This window comes from Eriocheir sinensis, chromosome 38 (genome assembly GCF_024679095.1).
Source record: "Eriocheir sinensis breed Jianghai 21 chromosome 38, ASM2467909v1, whole genome shotgun sequence".
In the NCBI taxonomy this organism is placed as follows: domain Eukaryota; kingdom Metazoa; phylum Arthropoda; class Malacostraca; order Decapoda; family Varunidae; genus Eriocheir; species Eriocheir sinensis.
In genome coordinates this window covers 9,197,709-9,216,469 of record NC_066546.1, presented here as the reverse complement: position 1 = coordinate 9,216,469, position 18,761 = coordinate 9,197,709, and the positions used below count along the sequence as shown (strand labels likewise).

At 41.6% G+C, this 18,761-nt stretch overlaps 1 protein-coding gene across 1 annotated transcript in view; it reads right to left on the bottom strand.

Annotated features, from left to right (window-relative positions):
* LOC127008630 (neuroligin-2-like) overlaps window positions 1-18,761 on the bottom strand; it is an 80,480-nt gene that overhangs the window by 16,016 nt on the left and 45,703 nt on the right. Inside the window, exons 2-3 of the mRNA XM_050880908.1 lie at window positions 14,566-14,763; window positions 4,385-4,578 (exon numbers count right to left, since the gene is read on the bottom strand). Of these exons, the coding sequence (XP_050736865.1) occupies window positions 4,385-4,578; window positions 14,566-14,763 (392 nt within the window). The remainder of the gene's footprint in view (window positions 1-4,384; window positions 4,579-14,565; window positions 14,764-18,761) is intronic.

Genomic DNA, 18,761 nt, shown 5'->3' with positions numbered 1-18,761 from the left:
ACATTTTCGGATGAGAGAAGCGACACACACAGCATCATATTCATGTCTACGAAAATATAAAGAATGAAAACGTTGAAGATTTTAGGGATGTCGTTTTAACAGGATAATGATGATGATGCTGATGAAGAGGACGAGGATGAGAAAGAAGACAAACAGGGAGATGAATAATAGGAAAAGAAGGATGGTGATGTAATATATTCACTTGCGTATGACCGTGTGTTCGTTGTGTGTTTTTATTTATCTCTTCACTTTTCTTTCCTACTTTCATTTTTTTTGTCTTTCTTTCATGCTGTCTTTCCTAAATCTACGTACCCTTCCTTTCCTTTCTTTTCATTTACTCATTTAAGTTTTTTTTCTCGATATTGACGTTAGCGTAGAGATGACTTCGCTAACGGACCACACGGAGTTGTCTTTTAACTTATTAATGCATCTGTGTGTCTTCCTCCCTTCCTTCCCTCATTCTCCCATATATTCCTCCCTCTCTTCCACCCTTCTTTTCTCATTTCTGTCTTTCTTCCTTCTTCTCTCATTCAAAGACAAACACTCAAATCTTCTCTTCCTCCCATTCTCTCTATCTTTTTCACCCTCCCCCTCATCCAACCTTTCTTAACACTCCCATATTCCTTCCTTCCTCCCGTCCATCCGTTTGTCTGTCTGTCTGTCTGTCTGTCTCTCTCTCTCTCTCTCTCTCTCTCTCTCTCTCTCTCTCTCTCTCTCTCTCTCTCTCTCTCTCTCTCTCTCTCTCTCTCTCTCTCTCTCTCTCTCTCTCTCTCTCTCTCGCAGGCAAACACACCCAGGACGTGACTGAGGGCCCAAAACAGCGTCGGCAGTAACTCAAAAGTGAGGGGTGGCGGGGCGGCGCTGAGACAGACAAACGCTCTTTTGCGAGATGAAAAAATCCTTATCGGCGCCCCAGACCCCGCCCAGCCTCCTCTTCGGGACCTCGAGACAGTGCGTGGATGTCAAACGTAATGGCTTTGCATGATGGTACGTTGTGATGGGGTGCTTTGAGCGGTGCAACGTATGTGTGTGTGTGTGTGGGTGGGTGCATTGGAAGTGGGTGGGGGTGGGGTGGGGTGGGGGTGGAGGGGATTGAGAAAGTGTGTTTGTTTGTTTGTTTGTGTGTGTGTTTGTTTGTTTGTTTGTGTGTGTGTGTGTGTGTGTGTGTGTGTGTGTGTGTGTGTGTGTGTTGAAGGGATTATGTGAAAAAAAATGCGAAACGGTTCTAAATAAACACAACGAGACACGAGGGATTAGCGGAAAACACTACATATAAAACCAGTGGGATTAAAAAGTATAGAGGCGGATGAAAAAATAGAGAAAATAATATTACTACTACTACTACTACTACTACTACTACCACTAAGAATGCGATATCTGCAGGTACACGAACGTAAAAAGTACATCAAACACAACAACAACAAAACAAAAACACACACACTCACATACATACACGGTGAATAAAAATAATGTACACCAATATTTTTTCCCTCCTTCCCTGGCTGGCTGGGTGGCTGGGCGGCGGTACTTATTTCCCAGCCAATCCAATTTCGCGTGATCGATAACCAATCTGCCACAAATTTTCGGTTAATGCTCGCGGGTTCCCACTAGTTGGCTGGAAAAGGGGGAGGGTTGATCACCTTCTTGTGTGTGTGTGTGTGTGTGTGTGTGTGTGTGTGTGTAACTAGTCGGGAAGGAGGGGAGGCAGGAAGCTTAATGATTAGATAAATAAGTCACTTCCTAAGCTTGTTGTAGCAAAGAATGAGTAAAGCTTAACAACGACTTATACGCTTTAGAACATTCAGGCAGGACCGACATTTCAGTAGTTGTAGTAGTAGTAGTAGTAGTAGTAGAATAAGGAGTAGAATGAGGAAGTGGAGGAAGAAGAGCAAGACAAGCGGAAAGAGGAATAGGAAGAGGAAAATACGGAGACGCAAGACGAGGAAGAGGATGAAAAAGATGAGGAGGATGAAGATGAAGAGGAGGTGGAGACAGACATTGAGGAGCGATACAAATGAACAACAACAAAGACGAGGGAGCGAATGATACTGAAAGGCTTAGAGAGTTAGGATAGAAGGGAGATGCGATGTGAAAAGAACAATGAGGAGGAGGAGGAGGAGAAGGAGGAGGCCCAGTGGCAGAACACAGAGCACCATTATACTGAGTTACTATCAAGGGAAAGGAGGAAGAGGAGGAGGAGGAGGAGGAGGAGGAGGAGGAGGAGGGGGAAAGGAGGAGAAGAATACCCATATCCACCAGAGATACGCTTAAAAGGAATAACAACCTTTCACAGCGACATCTAAGGGGCTTGTGAGGTCAACGCGGCCTTTGGGGAGCACGGACAGGTAGAGAGCTTCACCTGTGTACCTGGAAACAACGCTACCTGGAAAACAACTCTTGCAGGAGACACAAAGAGACAAAGTAACTGAAGAAAGGAGGAAATGTGATAGTGTGTTTTGTTTGGTTGTTGGTAAGAGATTAGGTAACGGAAAACCAGGAAATGAAACCACAGAGAGAGAGAGAGAGAGAGAGAGAGAGAGAGAGAGAGAGAGAGAGAGAGAGAGAGAGAGAGAGAGAGAGAGAGAGAGAGAGAGAGAGAGAGAGAGAGAGAGAGAGAGAGAGAGAGAGAGAGAGAGAGAGAGAGAGAGAGAGAGAGAGAGAGAGAGAGAGAGAGAGAGAGAGAGAGAGAGAGAGAGAATGGAAGGACTAATAAAAACACTAATGAGAACGAGAGAAAACACTGCAGCTAAACAGAAAACAAAATAAAAAGAAGAGGATATATGAATGAGGGTTTGGTTTGGTTGTTTGTAAGAGATTAGGAAACTGAGAACCACGAAATTAAACTACGAATGGAAATAATGCAAGGAATAATAAAACACCAATGAAAACCCTCTTAAATAGAAAACGAAACAAAAAAAGGAAGAGGATATATGAATGAGGGTTTGGTATGGTTGGTTGTGAAAGATTGAGGAACTGAGAACCACAAAATGAAAACGCAGATGAAGAGAATGAAAGAAATAAGAAAAAGAGTAATGAAAACGAGAAAAAAACACTGCGCCTAAACATGAAATAAAATAATAATAAGAGGATATATGAATGAGGGTTTGGTATGGTTGTTTGTGAAAGATTGAGGAACTGAGAACCACAAAATTAAAACGCAGATGAAAAGAATGAAAGAAATAAGAAAAACAGTAATGAAAACGAGAAAAAACACTGCGTCTAAACGTAAAACAAAATAATAATAAGAGGATATATGAATGAGGGTGTGGTGTGGTTGTTTGTAAGAGATTTAGGAAACTGAGAACCACGAAATGAAACTACGAATGGAAAGAATGGAAGGGATGATAAAAAAAACACAAATGAAAACGATAAACAGAAAATTAAACAAAAAATGAAGAAGATATGTGAATGAAGGTTTGGATAGGATGTTAGCAAGAAATTAAGCAACTGAGAATCACGAAATGAAACTACGAATAGAAAGAAAGATAAATAATAAAAACAAACGAATAAAAACGAGAAAACACTGCAAAAAACGAAGCAAAAAAAAAATATGTGAATGAGTGTTTGGAAAAGTCATTACTAAGAGCTTAAGGAACTGAGAACCACGAAATGAAAACACGAATGGAAAGAATAAAAAAAAAAAACCCGAAATAAAACATTGTTCCTTAACAGAAAGCAAATCACAACATTCCCCTACACTTAGAGCAATCGACGTGTGTGTGTGTGTGTGTGTGTGTGTGTGTGTGTGTGTGTGTGTGTGTGTATAAGTTCGTCAGCCACACAGAGATTAACACCGATGCAAAAAACGATAAACACCGCGCAAAACTTCAAAAACTAAAAATTCAATACCACATAAAACTCCCCAACTTGAGAAAACGGCGTCGGGGGACTTGTAAACCATTAAAAGACGAAGACATGCAAACTTTGAGCGAATACAGTTAAGGACATTAGTGAGTGAGAGAGAGAGAGAGAGAGAGAGAGAGAGAGAGAGAGAGAGAGAGAGAGAGAGAGAGAGAGAGAGAGAGAGAGAAACAAACAAACAAACGAACTGAACCCTTTCCGTCCCTTACCCCTCCCCCTTCACTCAAACAAGCTCCCTTTCTTTCCCCTTTCTCCCCCCTCTCCCTCTCCATTTCCCCCTCTAACCCTGTTCTTTCCTCCCTTCCCCCTTCACCTTTATCCCCTCCCCCATTATTAAACTTAACCTTTTCCTTTCCTTTCACCTTCCCCCTTCACTCACATAAACTTACCTTTCCTTCCCTTTCCCCCTTCATCCTTTCCCTCCCTTACCTCTTTCCCCCCTTCACCTCTCCCTCTCACTCAAACTTGACCCTTTTCTTCCTTTTTCGGCCTCCACGCCTTCATCTGTCCCCCCCTCACTCACCTCCACCTGGGCCTGCATGATCACGTGAAGGGACTTGGTGCGCAGACACTTTTTGAGCTCCTCGCCGAGAGCCGTGTGGGAGCAGTTCACCTCAAGGGCCAGCTGCCGCGTGTACCTGCTGGGGTTGCTGACGAGGGACCACGGCGCCAGGGAGGACCCACTCATCAGGATGGCGCGATGGAACAAGCCGGGACCTGCGGAGAAGCGGCGGCGTGAGGTGGTGGTGGCGGTGGCGGTGAAGGGGGAAAATTGCATATAAGCATGATCTTCGGTGAGGTTAGAGTTTTGTAGTGACATACGAGCTTGGAAAGTTTTTGAATTTTGATAGAGGTTAATTTATGACTGGGTTGCGGTTTCGAAGAGGTAGGATGTTGAACTTTGATAGATATTTTTAGTATTATTTGGCAGAAAAGGCTCCACAAAAGTCCACATAAACACGATTCTTGTTTCATCTTAAATGGTTTGGAAAAGTTTCTGAATTTTGATAGATGTCAGGTTATGACTGGCTTGTGGTTTCGAAGAGGTGGGATGTTGAGCTTTGATAGATATTTTTAGTATTATTTGTCAGAAAAGGCTCCACAAAAGTCCACATAAACACAATTCTAGTTTCACCTTAAATGTTTTGGAAAAGTTTTTGAATTTTGATACAGGGTAGGTTATGACTGGCTTGTGGTTTCGAAGAGGTGAGATGCTGACCTTTGATAGTTATTTTTTTATTATTTGGCTGAATAGGCTCCACAAAAGTCCATATGAACACGATTCTTGTTTCAACTTAAATGGTTTGGAAAAGTTTTGTATTTTTAAAGGTTTGAAATGGTAGGTTATGACTGGCTTGTGGTTTCGCAAAGGTAGAAAGGTGAATTTAGATAGTTTTTTGGTAACATGACCAAAAAAAAAAAAAAAAGCAAAAATCCACAAAAGTCCACATACAAAAGATTTTTCTCGCAACTTACGAGTTTGAAAAGGTTTACAGGATTCAAAACGGTTCGAAATGGTTTTATGATTGGCTCTTGGTTTCTATGGGGTGGAAAGGCAGGAGTAGTTTCGTTGGTCACACGTTTATAAAAAGGATTGAAAAGGTTGGCTACAGTTAGTTTCGGATAAGCGATAGACGTGAAAAGGTGTATGGAAAGGCTGATTTATAGATTTAGCAGGTATTTTGGATCCATATAAATTTATGCGTTCGTTTGTTATTGAGCAGTTGGTTCAGTTCAGGTGATTCACGTTTTTTGGGGCAGCGGTTGAGTGCTTTGTGATGTGCTGCTGTTATTGATGTTATTTCGAGTTTGTGTATTTTTTTTTCACAGGTGTTTTGTCTTCGTTGGTGTGCGTTGGTTATGAGTGGCCCGAATTATATCCTTATTTTTTCTTTTACAGTAAAGGAAGTAGCTCAAAGGTGAAATTAAAACAATAAAAAAAAATACTGAATAGTGAATTATACTTTTTTTTTTTTACAGTAAGGAAGCATCTCAAAGGTAAAATAAAGAAAAAAAAATAGCCCGCGAATAAAAAACAACAGCAGCAAAAAACATCATACATCATCAGTCGTGAAATATACACTTATACAATTATCCGCTTATTATTTTTTTTACAGTAAAGGAAACAGCTGAAGGGCAAATTAAAAACAACAAAGATCTCGCTATACATCATGAATCGTGAATTATACACTTACACAATTATACACGTCGTCTTTTTTATTTAATTCTCGATCCTCTCCCCATCACGTGACTCTCTTTTATCCGCGTCCACCACATGATACAAATAGTGTAGTTCCCTTAAAGCGTGGCGCGTAAAAGGCTCAGTGTAATTGTTTAACCTGCCGTGGACTCAAATTAATGTTACAATATTTTAATTAAAAACCAAACTTAATCCGAAAAGAGGCTTAATGGCAGCTGCTTTTTTCGGGTGGGGGAGAGAGACGGCGAGGCGGAGGAGGAGGAGGAGGAAGAGGAGGAGGATGAGGATGAGGATGAGGTTGAAACATGGAAATGCAGGCAACAGAAAGGCTATTGGCTCATTACGAGGTTGCCCGCTTTGATGAATTAATCTGCTCGACAGCCACTTGGGGCCTGGGGAGCAGATGAAAGCACCTCGGTATTCATTTTACTCCTGACGCAACGAAATGACGGTCGATTCGATATCTGAAGGAGTTGATGGTATTCGCATTTACTACTTCTGAGGGAAGATTGTTCCAGTGGCGAATGACCCGGAGGAGGACGAAAACGAGAAGACGAGGGTATGAAAACGGCAGTAAAAAAAAGAGAGAGAGAGAGAGAGAGAGAGAGAGAGAGAGAGAGAGAGAGAGAGAGAGAGAGAGAGAGAGAGAAAGGAGACGGAAAGGGTGAGATGAACGATGATGAACACAACCACCAACACTATCTACAAAAGCCCCCACACAGTCCTAAGACACAAGGAGGCGGATAACGAAGAAGAGGAGGAGGAGGAGGAGGAGGAGGAGGAGGAGGAGGAGAAGGAGTAGCAGGAGGAGGAAGAGGAGTAGGACTATTAGGGCGTTAGGAGGCGGGGCACGGCCAGACGACCCCCGCGTGTCCAAACCCTCGTCTCACCGGCCAGGTAAATGTTCGCTAATTGGAGGTAATTAGCAACAAATGCGACCACGCTTCGGTGATCACAAAATCCATGCGCCTTGAAACGACCCCCCGCGCAGGACTCTCCAAATATTACATTGTTTTTCATTGGCTCTTAGAACGCCTCGGGGAGCGGGGTGGGGTGGGGTGATTGGAGGGTTAGGGGGGTGAGAGGCTGCCCAGTAACCTAATGATGTCTTTACTGGGGCGTGCACGGCGACCCCTGAAAAAACAACATTGATCCCGGACGTGCAGGAGGGGAGGTGAGGCTCGTTACGATGGGAGGCCCTTACTCGGAAGACCTCCTCCTCCTACTTCTATTTTCCTTCGTATCATTTTCCCTTCAGTATACGCTTCACTTCGCTGTGTTTCATCTCTTCACTACAGCGTCCAGGATTTCGTTATGCAGGGAAACGTTTTCATATTTTTTTTTCTCGTTCTTATGTTCCTTTTCCACTCCTATGATGTTATCTACTCTGTATGTTCCGCTTTGCTTTACTTCCTTACTATTACACTTTTATGCTTTTCTTGGATTTAGTTTCATCCTTCTCGTTTTTCTTTCCTGCTATTTTTTCGTATAATTTTCCGTTCAGTATATGCTTCATTTTGCTATCCTTTTGCTTCATTTCTTTACTATTAAACTTCTATGCTTTTCTTATTCAGTGGTTTATTTTCATCCTTCTCATTTTTCTTTCCTTACTATTTTTTCGTATGATTTTCCGTTCAGTGTATGCTTCATTTTGCTATCCTTTGCTTTATTTCTTTACTATTAAACTTCTATGCTTTTCTTATTCAGTGGTTTATTTTCATTCTTCTCATTTTTTCTTCCCTATTATTTTTTCGTATAATTTTCCGTTCAGTGTATGCTTCATTTTGCTATCCTTTGCTTCATTTCTTTACTATTAAACTTCTATGCTTTTCTTATTCAGTGGTTTATTTTCATCCTTCTCATTTTTTCTTTCCTATTATTTTTTCGTATGATTTTCCGTTCAGTGTATGCTTCATTTTGCTATCCTTTGCTTCATCTCCTTACTATTACACTTTTATGCTTTTATTATTTTTATTATATTGCCATCTTAGTCCTTTTCCTCATCTTTCTTTTCCACCTTTATTTTTCCACTTATTTTCCCTTCAGTTTTCGCTCCGCTTCGCTTTGCTCCATCTCTTAACTTTTGTTTTCATGAGTTTTTTGTAATCATTATTTTCTTATTCACTGCATTTCCATCCTCCTCATGCTTTTTCTTTTCCGCTTCGCTTTGCTTTCCCTCTTTACTACAGCCTTCATGTTTTTCTTCTCTTATTCATGATTTTCTTATTCGTTCTCTCCTCTACTTTCTTTTCCACTTCCCTGTACTTCACCTCTTTACTACACCTTCCATGCTTTTCTTATTTAGGGATATATTTCCATCCTCGTCCTTCTACTTCTACTTCTCTTTCTTTTCTTATTCTTTTTATGATTTATTTTCTCCTCAGTATACGCTCCACTCCGATCTATATCACCTCTTTACTATAAGGGTTTCATGGTTTTGTTATTCAGGATACCGACGTTTTCATCCTACTCCTTCTCATCTTTTATTTCCTACTATTTTGTTTTGTTTTCTCTTCAATACGCTCCACCCAACTTTAATTCTCTTGGACACTTTTACCCGGGCTCTCCTTGTTCCTTATTCATCCTTATTTCTCCTCCTCCTCCGCCTCCTCCTCTTCCTAATTAAATGGTGGATGAACATAGCAGTCTTATCCGTGAGTGTCGATACGGTACATGCATCCAAGGTAGATTTTCAAGTCGTGAGGGTAACTAATTGACAGAGGAAGAATATGAAAGATTCTCGTGTACTGATCTGTAGTGATAACGAGTATATAGACTTGATGAAACATTCGTCATCTTGAAATACAGATAAATAAACTTGTAAGTGATGAAAGCCTATGAAACATTCCCGTATAGAGCCCTGAGAAATGATGAAGAATGTAGAGACTTGAGGATGTGTAACTGTGAAATATAATGATAAGAAATGAATGTGTGGTGATAGATTAGTAGGAAAGAGAGAGAATGCTGACACACACACACACACACACACACACACACACACACACACACACACCAATACTTCCACTCCGCCACACAGTATTTTTCATCGCGCCGTTTCGTCCTGTTTCTGTCACTCACTGCCACTCAGAGCAGCAAACCCATATATACCTTTTACCGACCTCCTCCTCCTCCTTCTCCTCTTTTTTCCGTCGGTACATAAAATTTTCTCGTTCCTCCCTGAAGAAGTGACTGCCAATGACGCTTTGAGATTGATGTGTAAAAGGTAAATAGACAGATAGATTGATAGAAAGGTAGTTATTCAGGTGGATAGATAGATAGATAAAGACAAAGAGAAAGGTGAAATTCTCAGGTATTTTCGAATTGGTCACCTTTTACTTTCATACCTCTCTCTCTTTTTCGATTTCATTAAGTTTTCTCTATTCGTCAAGCTGTCAATGTTTTTACTGTACAGGTGTGCGTGGAAAAGTCAGGTATGTGTGTTGTATTTGAAGACAGCAAAGGTATGTGTGTGGGATGGAGAGCCGCGGTGACAAGTTAGTATTCAGTGTTGCAACCAGAGAAATAAAAAGGCTTCTTAACCATTTCGGCGCCCAGACACACACATTTGACAAGGCTTTAGTAGGAGTGGTAGGAATGTTCAGTTGGAAAAGGGTGAAGGTGTCGAAGATGAAAAAAAATAAAAGGGAAAAGAGAAGGAAGAAGTAATGGAAGAAAAAGAAAAAAAGTAAAGACAAAGAAGAAAAAAAAGAGGAAAAGAAGAAAAAAAGAAAGAAATGGAAGATGTAATAGAAGAAGTAAAGACAAAGAAGAAAAAAGAGGAAAAGAAGAAGAAAAAAAGTAGACGATGAAGACGAGGAAGAAGAAGAGGAAATGGAAGACGAAGAAGATGAGCAAAAATAAGAACGTGACCTTGGTGGTAGTTTGTCAATGCTTCTGAACCATGAAAGTAAAAAAAAACCCCACTCATTTGAACCCTACTAATCCTCTTTTGAAGCCTTTGGAATTTATTAATATGAGATGGAAGCGTCTGAGAAAACAAAACAAAAAAAGCCTAACACGAAGACTGACGTAAGTGTCTGTCTCGGAGCTACCCTTTCCTGTCTTCCTCCATTTGTTATTTTCCTTGTTTTTTTTTTCCTTCCTTTCTCGTGGCTTCGTGTCCTTTCATGATGGAGGAATGACTTCATCACACATTTACACCTTCATAAAAGATCATTAATATTTTTTTTTTGTGTGAGGGTTTCCAGAATATTCTCGAACTCCGTTTCTGAAAATGGAATCGGAAAGTCTTAATTTCATCGTTATGGATATTATTAATTATGTCTTTTTTATTCCTTTTCTTCTGTGTTTTCTTTTTATTATTCTTCATTCTTCTCCTTCTCTTCCTACTGGTCTTGCTCTTGTTCTTTTCCTCCTTTTCTTTCTTCTCGTTCCCCTTTTAATTCTCTCTCTCCTCCTCCTTTTTAATGATCTTTTTCTTGTTCTTGCTGTTGTTATTTTGCTTCTTCATCTATTGCTTCTATTTTTTTATTTCTTCTTCTTCTTTTTATTTTTCTTCTTCTTTTTATTTTTCATCTTCTTTTTCTTTCTTCTTCTTCTTCTTCTTCTTCTTCTTCTTCTTCTTCTTCTTCTTCTTCTTCTTCTTCTTCTCCTCCTCCTTTCTCGTCTATTTCTCCTTCTCCTTCGACTTCTTCAAAATTTTCCAACCAAATTTTCTTCGCCTAAATCATTCCTTCGCCCAACGAAAGGGAAAGCTCAGGTTGACGCGGCTTCGCTGTCACACCTGTGGAGGGACTCAGCGCGGCGTCACAGCGGCTCTTAACTACCTGTTGACGCCACCTGCCGACGCTACCTGCTGATATACTTAATTAAGGGTATTAAACCGCCTTCCTCCACCCTCTTGCGGCGACGGTCAAAACAGATGGAGATGAGAGAGGGAGGGAGGGAGGGAAAGGGGTGGCTATATTATGTGGTGTGTGTGTGTGTGTGTGTGTGTGTGTGTGTGTGTGTGTGTGTGTGTGTGTGTTATTTATCTCGTATTTCATTATTCCATTCGTTTTGTTGATACTGTTGCCTAGAATAGTAGAGGAAATAAAGGACAGCGATAATGTTGATGATAATGATGATACTGACAAAAATAGTAGTAAGAAATAATGATAATAATAATAAATATCCATCTCGAGGGGTAAATATCACTCCCCCCCCCCCCACACACACACAAAAAAATATATATATAACGTGAACATTTTCCGTCTCGAACATTTCGTATATTTTCCACTTTATCCTTTTCTTCTCCTTCCTTTTCTCCTTTTCCTGTTACTTTTACCTCACACACACACACACAAAAAAAAAAATATAACTTGAACATTTTTCGTCTCAAACATTTCATTCATTTTCCTCTTTATCCTTTTCCTTCCTTTTCTCCTTTTTCTGTTACTCTTACCTCACCACCGGCTTTTCATCACCCTTTGCTCTCTTACCCTTCCTATCTACTTATCACCCTCCCCTCCTCTTCCTCCTCCTCCTCCTCCCACCCCCCACCGCCGTCTCATCTCCCTCTTCCCTTCTTAGTCTAAATTGGAGAGGATGTGGTTGGCATATTTTTAGGAGGCGCGTTAAGGCTTAGATGCGAGAGAGGGAGCGAGTAATGAATCCCTTTAGGAAGCTTAGTCGACCCTCTTCCTCACCTACCTCACCTTACCTGCCTCCACCTCTCACCTACCTCACCTTACCTGCCTCCACCTCTCACCTACCTCACCTTACCTGCCTCCACCTCTCACCTACCTCACCTTACCTGCCTCCACCTCTCACCTACCTCACCTTACCTGCCTCCACCTCTCACCTACCTTCTCTTACCTGCCTCCACCTCTCACCTACCTTACCTTACCTGCCTCCACCTCTCACCTACCTTACCTTACCTGCCTCCACCTCTCACCCTTTACCCACCTGCCTCCACCTGCCTCCACCTTACCTTACCTGCCTCCACCTCTCACCTACCTTACCTGCCTCCACCTCTCACCTACCTTACCTTACCTGCCTCCACCTCTCACCTACCTTACCTTACCTGCCTCCACCTCTCACCTACCTTACCTTACCTTACCTACCTTACCTTACCTGCATTAACTACTTTTAACTCTCACCTTACCTGCCTCCACCTCTAACCTTACCCTACCTGGGCTCTCGTGATGATTATTATTATTATTATTATTATTATTATTATTATTATTATTATTATTATTATTATTATTATTATTATTATTATTATTATTATTATTATTATTATTATTATTTTCTATTACTATTTATCATCATTATCGCCTTTCTCTCTTTTCTATACTATTCTTGGCAACAGTATCAACAAAACAAACGTAATAATGAAATACGAGAATAATGATTACAGGAAACACACACACACACACACACACACACACACACACACACACACACACACACACACACACACACACACACACACACACACACACAAGCAAATACACGGGGCACTGCCAGCCATATTTCCTTCCCTGCGTCCTTCACATCCAATAAAACAAACAAAAGAACGACACAGACTAAAAAAAATAACGTGCTTTGAGGGCGAAGGGAGGAAGGAAGGGAGTCCGGGGGAGGGGTAATGAAATCAGCGGTCCGCGTGATAACTTTTCCAGAGACCTTCGCTAAAGAGTATAATTGACGCCCTCCGAACTTGGCCACACCGTCAGGAAGTTTCCCAAGGGTGCGTTCCCTCCCCAGCTGGGTTAACGAAGCGGTCGAGAGGGGCAGAAGAACCAGAAGAAGCTCTCCTCTTTTCCTGACTCGAAGTGAAGAACCAGTGCGAGGGAAGCGAGTGCGCAAAGCGTGGTGCGTGTGAAAGTGAGTGTGAAACTGGAGAAAGGGTGGCCGTGAAAGATGAAAGTGCAGGAGGAAGATGAAGACGAAGGAAGAAAAGGGAAGGTGAGGGCAAGGATAAGAAATTGAAGAAAAAAAATGTGGGAAGATGAAAAAAATTAATAAGAAGGTCAGAGGTTGAATGGAAAGATGAAGAAAAGGTGGAAGAAAGGGAAGGGAAGGCGAGGGAAAGGATTAAGGTGAAAAGTCATATGGAGGGATGAAAGAATGGAAGAAAATAGGCAGAGATGTGAGGGGAAGTGAAGGAATGAAGATTAATAAGTGAAAGGTTGTGTGGAAAGGTAAAGAAAGGGTGGAGGAAGGTGACGAAAGGGAAGGGAAGGCGAGGGAAAGGATTAAGGTGAAAAGTCATATAGAGGGAAAAAAGAATGGAAGAAAATAGGCAGAGATGTGAGGGGAAGTGAATGAATGAATAGCAGTAAGTGAAAGGCTGTGTGGAAAGGTGGAGGAAGGGTATTAGAAGGTGAAGAGAGGTGTGGAAGATGAATAAATGAATGAGGTCAATGAGTATCCGAGAAGGGGAATGAATAAATAACCTGAAGGGATGAGGAGGTGAAGGGAGGTGTGAAAATGGGAATAAATAAATGAGGAGGAAAATGAACGAGTGATAAGATGATGGAAGATAAGAACAGGGTATGGAAAGGATACGAAGGTGAAGGAAAATGAGGGAAAGCGAGAGAAGGTGAAAGAATGGACAGAAAGATGAAGGAAGGTTAGAGAATTGATAAGAAGGTGATAGAAGCTAATAGAAGGTGACTTAAGGTATATACAGGTAACAAAGAAGGTAAAAAAAAGGTATGCAAAGGTGTGATGTTAAAATTATACAAGGCTTAGGAAGGTGAGTATTCTGAAACGAGGTGAAGGTGAAAAAAAGAGCCTAGTGCTGGAAAATGTGGAAACGGAAGGAAAAGATTGGAAAAGTGTGTGCGGAAGGAAGGGAAAGGTGCAGAGAAGGTTGTGGAGATCTGGGAAGGAGATAATGGCTCTGGAGAGTTAGTGGAGAGTATAAAGTGTCGGGGCCGGGAGAAGAAACAAAAGAGAATCGGAATAAAAAAAAAGAAAAGGAGAAGAAAAAGAAACCACCATATTTTTCCTTTCCTACGTTTGTGAAGAACTTAAATACGGAAATAAGATCGTGAAGGAAGAAACGTCATTGAAAAAAAGTAGAAAATATAGAAATAACATTCGAATAAATACCAGTAACCAAAAAATAATAATACAGTGAAACCAAATAAGTAAAAAAAAAAAAAAAGAAAAAAATGATGAAGCTTTACATAGATATTTACACACACACACACACACACACACACACACACACACACATACAGATAGATAGATAGATGGATAGGTAGATAGACAGGTAGGTAGATATTATTGGTTACCACATAAAAAAATAAAAACAGTAAAACATTGGAACGGAAACTAAAATAAAACCAAATAAAATAAAAACATAAATAGTCAAAGTCCACAAATAAAAGAAAAACGAAATACAAAACGTCGAATAAACTCTTAAACACACAAAAACACACCCACACCTACCCACCCAAACACCCACGTACACCCATCCACGCAACCATCCACTCAGCTATACCCACCTACCCTTCCCCCAGACACCTCCCCTTCCCCTACCCACTTACTCTGCGGCACCGCTTTGGAGGTCATGAGGAAGTTGATGCAGGCGGCTCCAGTCCCGTGGCCGAAGACTGTCACGCGGTCTTTGTCGCCGCCGAAAGCCTCGATGTTCTCCCTGAGCCAGTGCAGCGCCGCGATCTGGTCCATGAGGCCGTAGTTGGTGATGGAGCGGAGGTAAGGGTTCTCGTTGGTGTTGAGGAAACCTGCGGGAGAGAAGAGATGGCTGGTTACTGTGCTGTTGGAGAAAGGCTTAGAGACCTTAGTGTATTGTTCTGGAGAAGACTGAGGGACGGCAAGTTAATGTGGCGTAGGAGAAAGACTTATTGATCTGAGTGTATTGAGGAAGAAACAAGGATGATAGTTATTGTGGCGTAGGAGAAAGACTTATAGATCTGAGTGTACTGAGGAAGAAACAAGGATGATAGTTATTGTGGCGTAGGAGAAAGACTTATAGATCTGAGTGTATTGAGGAAGAAACAAGGATGATAGTTATTGTGGCGTAGGAGAAAGACTTATAGATCTGAGTGTATTGAGGAAGAAACAAGGATGATAGTTATTGTTGCGTAGGAGAAAGACTTATAGATCTGAGTGTATTGAGGAAGAAACAAGGATGCTAGTTATTGTGGCGTAGGAGAAAGACTTATAGATCTGAGTGCATTGAGGAAAAAACAAGGATGCTAGTTATTGTGGCGTAGGAGAAAGACTTTTAGATCTGAGTGCATTGAAGAAAAAACAAGGATGGTAGTTATTGTGGCGTAGGAGAAAGACTTATAGATCTGAGTGCATTGAGGAAGAAACAAGGATGGTAGTTATTGTGGCGTAGGAGAAAGACTTATAGATCTGAGTGTATTATGGAAGAAACAAGGATGATAGTTATTGTTGCGTAAGAGAAAGACTTATAGATCTGAGTGTATTATGGAAGAAACAAGGATGATAGTTATTGTTGCGTAAGAGAAAGACTTATAGATCTGAGTGTATTATGGAAGAAACAAGGATGATAGTTATTGTGGCGTAGGAGAAAGACTTTTAGATCTGAGTGCATTGAGGAAGAAACAAGGATGGTAGTTATTGTGGCGTAGGAGAAAGACTTATAGATCTGAGTGTATTGATGAAGAAACAAGGATGGTAGTTATTGTGGCGTAGGAGAAAGACTTATAGATCTGAGTGTATTGATGAAGAAACAAGGATGGTATAGTTACTGTGGTGTGGGAGAGAGACGAAAAAAAGGCATATATCTGGGTGTATGTGGTTGTATGTGGTAGTCTGACGAAGCTACTATACCATGAACCTGAAAGAACACTCATGATAAACCATTTAATCTTCTTTTCGTCCTTTGAAAATAGTTGAAGTGGGAAGTGGAAGCGTCTTGGAATACCGATCATACATATATTGAGATGTTCGTGTTGAGGAAGTCTGAAGGAGATACGAGACGGTTGGTTACTGTGGTATAGGAGAAAATACATAAGGAGGCCATTTAAACATTTCGACGCCCAAGAACACCCATTTGACAAGTTTTTTCTAGGATTTGTGGGCGTTTCGATGGGTAGTTTTATGACCCTGGTGGTAGTTGGACAAAGCTTCTGTGCCATGGACGTGAAAAAAAGCACTTATGAGAATCGATTAATCTCCTTCTCGGCCTCTGGAAATAGTTGATGTAAGAGCCGAAAGGAAGGGCATCTACACATCTCTCTCCTTTCGCCTCCTCCTCCTCCTCCTTCCCTGAATGTCACAAACAATAAAACATTTTTTCCGAGAGTTGTCACTTGTTGCAAAGGGGGGCAGGTGAGGTGAGAGAGAGAGAGAGAGAGAGAGAGAGAGAGAGAGAGAGAGAGAGAGAGAGAGAGAGAGAGAGAGAGAGAGAGAGAGAGAGAGAGAGAGAGAGAGAGAGAGAGAGAGAGAGAGAGAGAGAGAGAGAGAGAGAGAGAGAGAGAGAACCTAACAACCATCTCCATTCTCAATAGGCCTTTCCAAACCTCTTCAACTCTCATAGTCACCCTAATCGCTTATAATTCCCCTCTCTCCCTTCCTCCTTCCCCTTCCTCCCCCTCCTCCTCCTCCTCCTCTGAAGTGCCTCTACAGCCAGCCACCTGCGTCCTTTCCTTCCTATAATATTAAGGGGACCGTCCTTCCACCTGAATAACTCGGACAGGTAAACGTGAATCATAAAGCCTCACCTGTTCCCTTCTCTCTCTCTCTCTCTCTCTCTCGTACTAATCTTGTAACCCTATTTTCTTAGACAGGAGTGGAGAAAAACAAGGAAATGAAGGAAAGAAGGAAGGAAAGAAGAAAGGAAGGAAGAAAAAGTGGAGTGAATGAATGGATGAAGAAAGAGGAGAAAGAAATGAAGGAAGGCTGAAAGTAGGAATGATGAAAGGAAGGCAGCGAAATAAGAAACGAAGGGAGGATTGGAGAAATAAAGAATGTGTGAGTGGGAACATTTCGAACCGTCTCAGTTCTCTCCCGTACAGTCCCGTCCTCAAGATGGCCGTTAGTCCCCTCAGCAGATCCCACATCCAGGACTGTCCCTAAGCTAAGTCCTAACACGCTACTCTTTGATCAGCTTAAAACCACCGTAGAAAAAAGGAGTAGAAGCGAAACATTTACATAATCCTTACACTTGGGGAAGGGACGGGAGCTGAAACACACATACACACAGACACATACACACGCACATAGACACACACCTACATACACGCACACACTCTTTCTCTTTCTTTGGCTCTGTGTGTGTGTACGAGTGCGCATGTGTGTGTGTGGCGTGGACTGCAGCCGGAGAATGCATTTTTGAACACGTTGGCTTTGTGGTCGTGACAGGTTGCGGCCGACATTCTGTTTCTGAGTCCGCCCGGAGAAAGATGAAGAGGAGGAAGGAAGAGCAAAGAAAGAGGAGGAGGAGGAGGAGGAGGAGGAGGAGTGCGGAATGAGATGAAACGGAAGCTGCAGGATAAAGAATGACAGAAGGGGTGGAAAGCATGGACATGAAGGAGGGAAGAAAGGAAGGAAAGGTGGATTGAATGAATGAATTAATGAATGAATAAATGAATGAAGAATGAAGGGGAGGGAGAGAGGATTGAAAGGTTGGAAGAAGGAACGCAGAAATGAAGGAAGAGTTAAAGAAGGAAGAAAGAGGGAAGGAATGAAGGAAGGGAGAAGCGAAGGAATGAAGCAAGAAAAAAAGGAAAAAAAGGGGAACGGAAAAAAAGGAAGGAAGGATGGAATGCATGAAAAAAGACAAAACAGAAGGTAATAAGGAATGAATGAATAAAATAAGACAAAAAATAAAGGAGAACGGGAAGAAGGAAGAAACAGAGGAAGAAAGACAATAAGAGAATGAGACGCAGAAGAAGAAAAGAGGAGGAGGACGAGAGGAGGAGGAGGAGGAGGAGGAGGAGGAGGAGGAGGAGGAGGAGGAGGAGGAGGAGGACTGAGGGTGGCTTGTCAAGAGGGCATGAATAAGAGAATGAAGAATTTGAATAATGGGGGAGGAACTAATGAAATGGAATAGCGAAAAGAAACAAAAGTGAGTGAGAGAGTGAGTGAGAGGAGGAGGAGGAGGAAGAGGAAAGGTCCACAAGTTGCTGATTATCCAATTTCGAAAAGTTTAGGATTAGCTTAATTAGTGTTATTACCTGTATGTTCTGGTGGCTTAGGAAGACCTCAAATTACACACACACACACACACACACACACACACACACACACACACACACACACACACACACACACTGCTAATGGAATGTTTCTTTTTTGTTCTGGGAGCTGGATGAGGAGACGGATGAGCGGATGATGAAAGAGAAGGTGAATGGAAGAGAGAAAGGCAGAAGTGAAGGAAGAAAGGAAGGAGACTAAGAACGAAAGGGAAGGGAAATATAGAGAGAATAAGAAGAAAAGAGAAGAAGGAAGAAGTATGCGATGAAAAGGAAGAGGAAACGGGCGAAGAGAAAAGAAGAGGAAAGAAAGGAAGAAAAGGAAGAGGAATAAAAGAAAGAGGGAAGAAAGATGATAATGGACAGGTACAAAGGATAAAAAAAGGGCGAAGAGAAAAAGGAGAAACAGGAGAAAGGAAAGGAAGGAAAAGGAGAATGCAAAGTAGAGAAAAAGGAAACAGATAATGAAAAGTTGGAGAGCTAAACAAGGAGGAAAAGGAGAAAAGGAGGAGGAGGAGGAGAAAAAAGGGAACAAGACAAACACAAACAGAAAA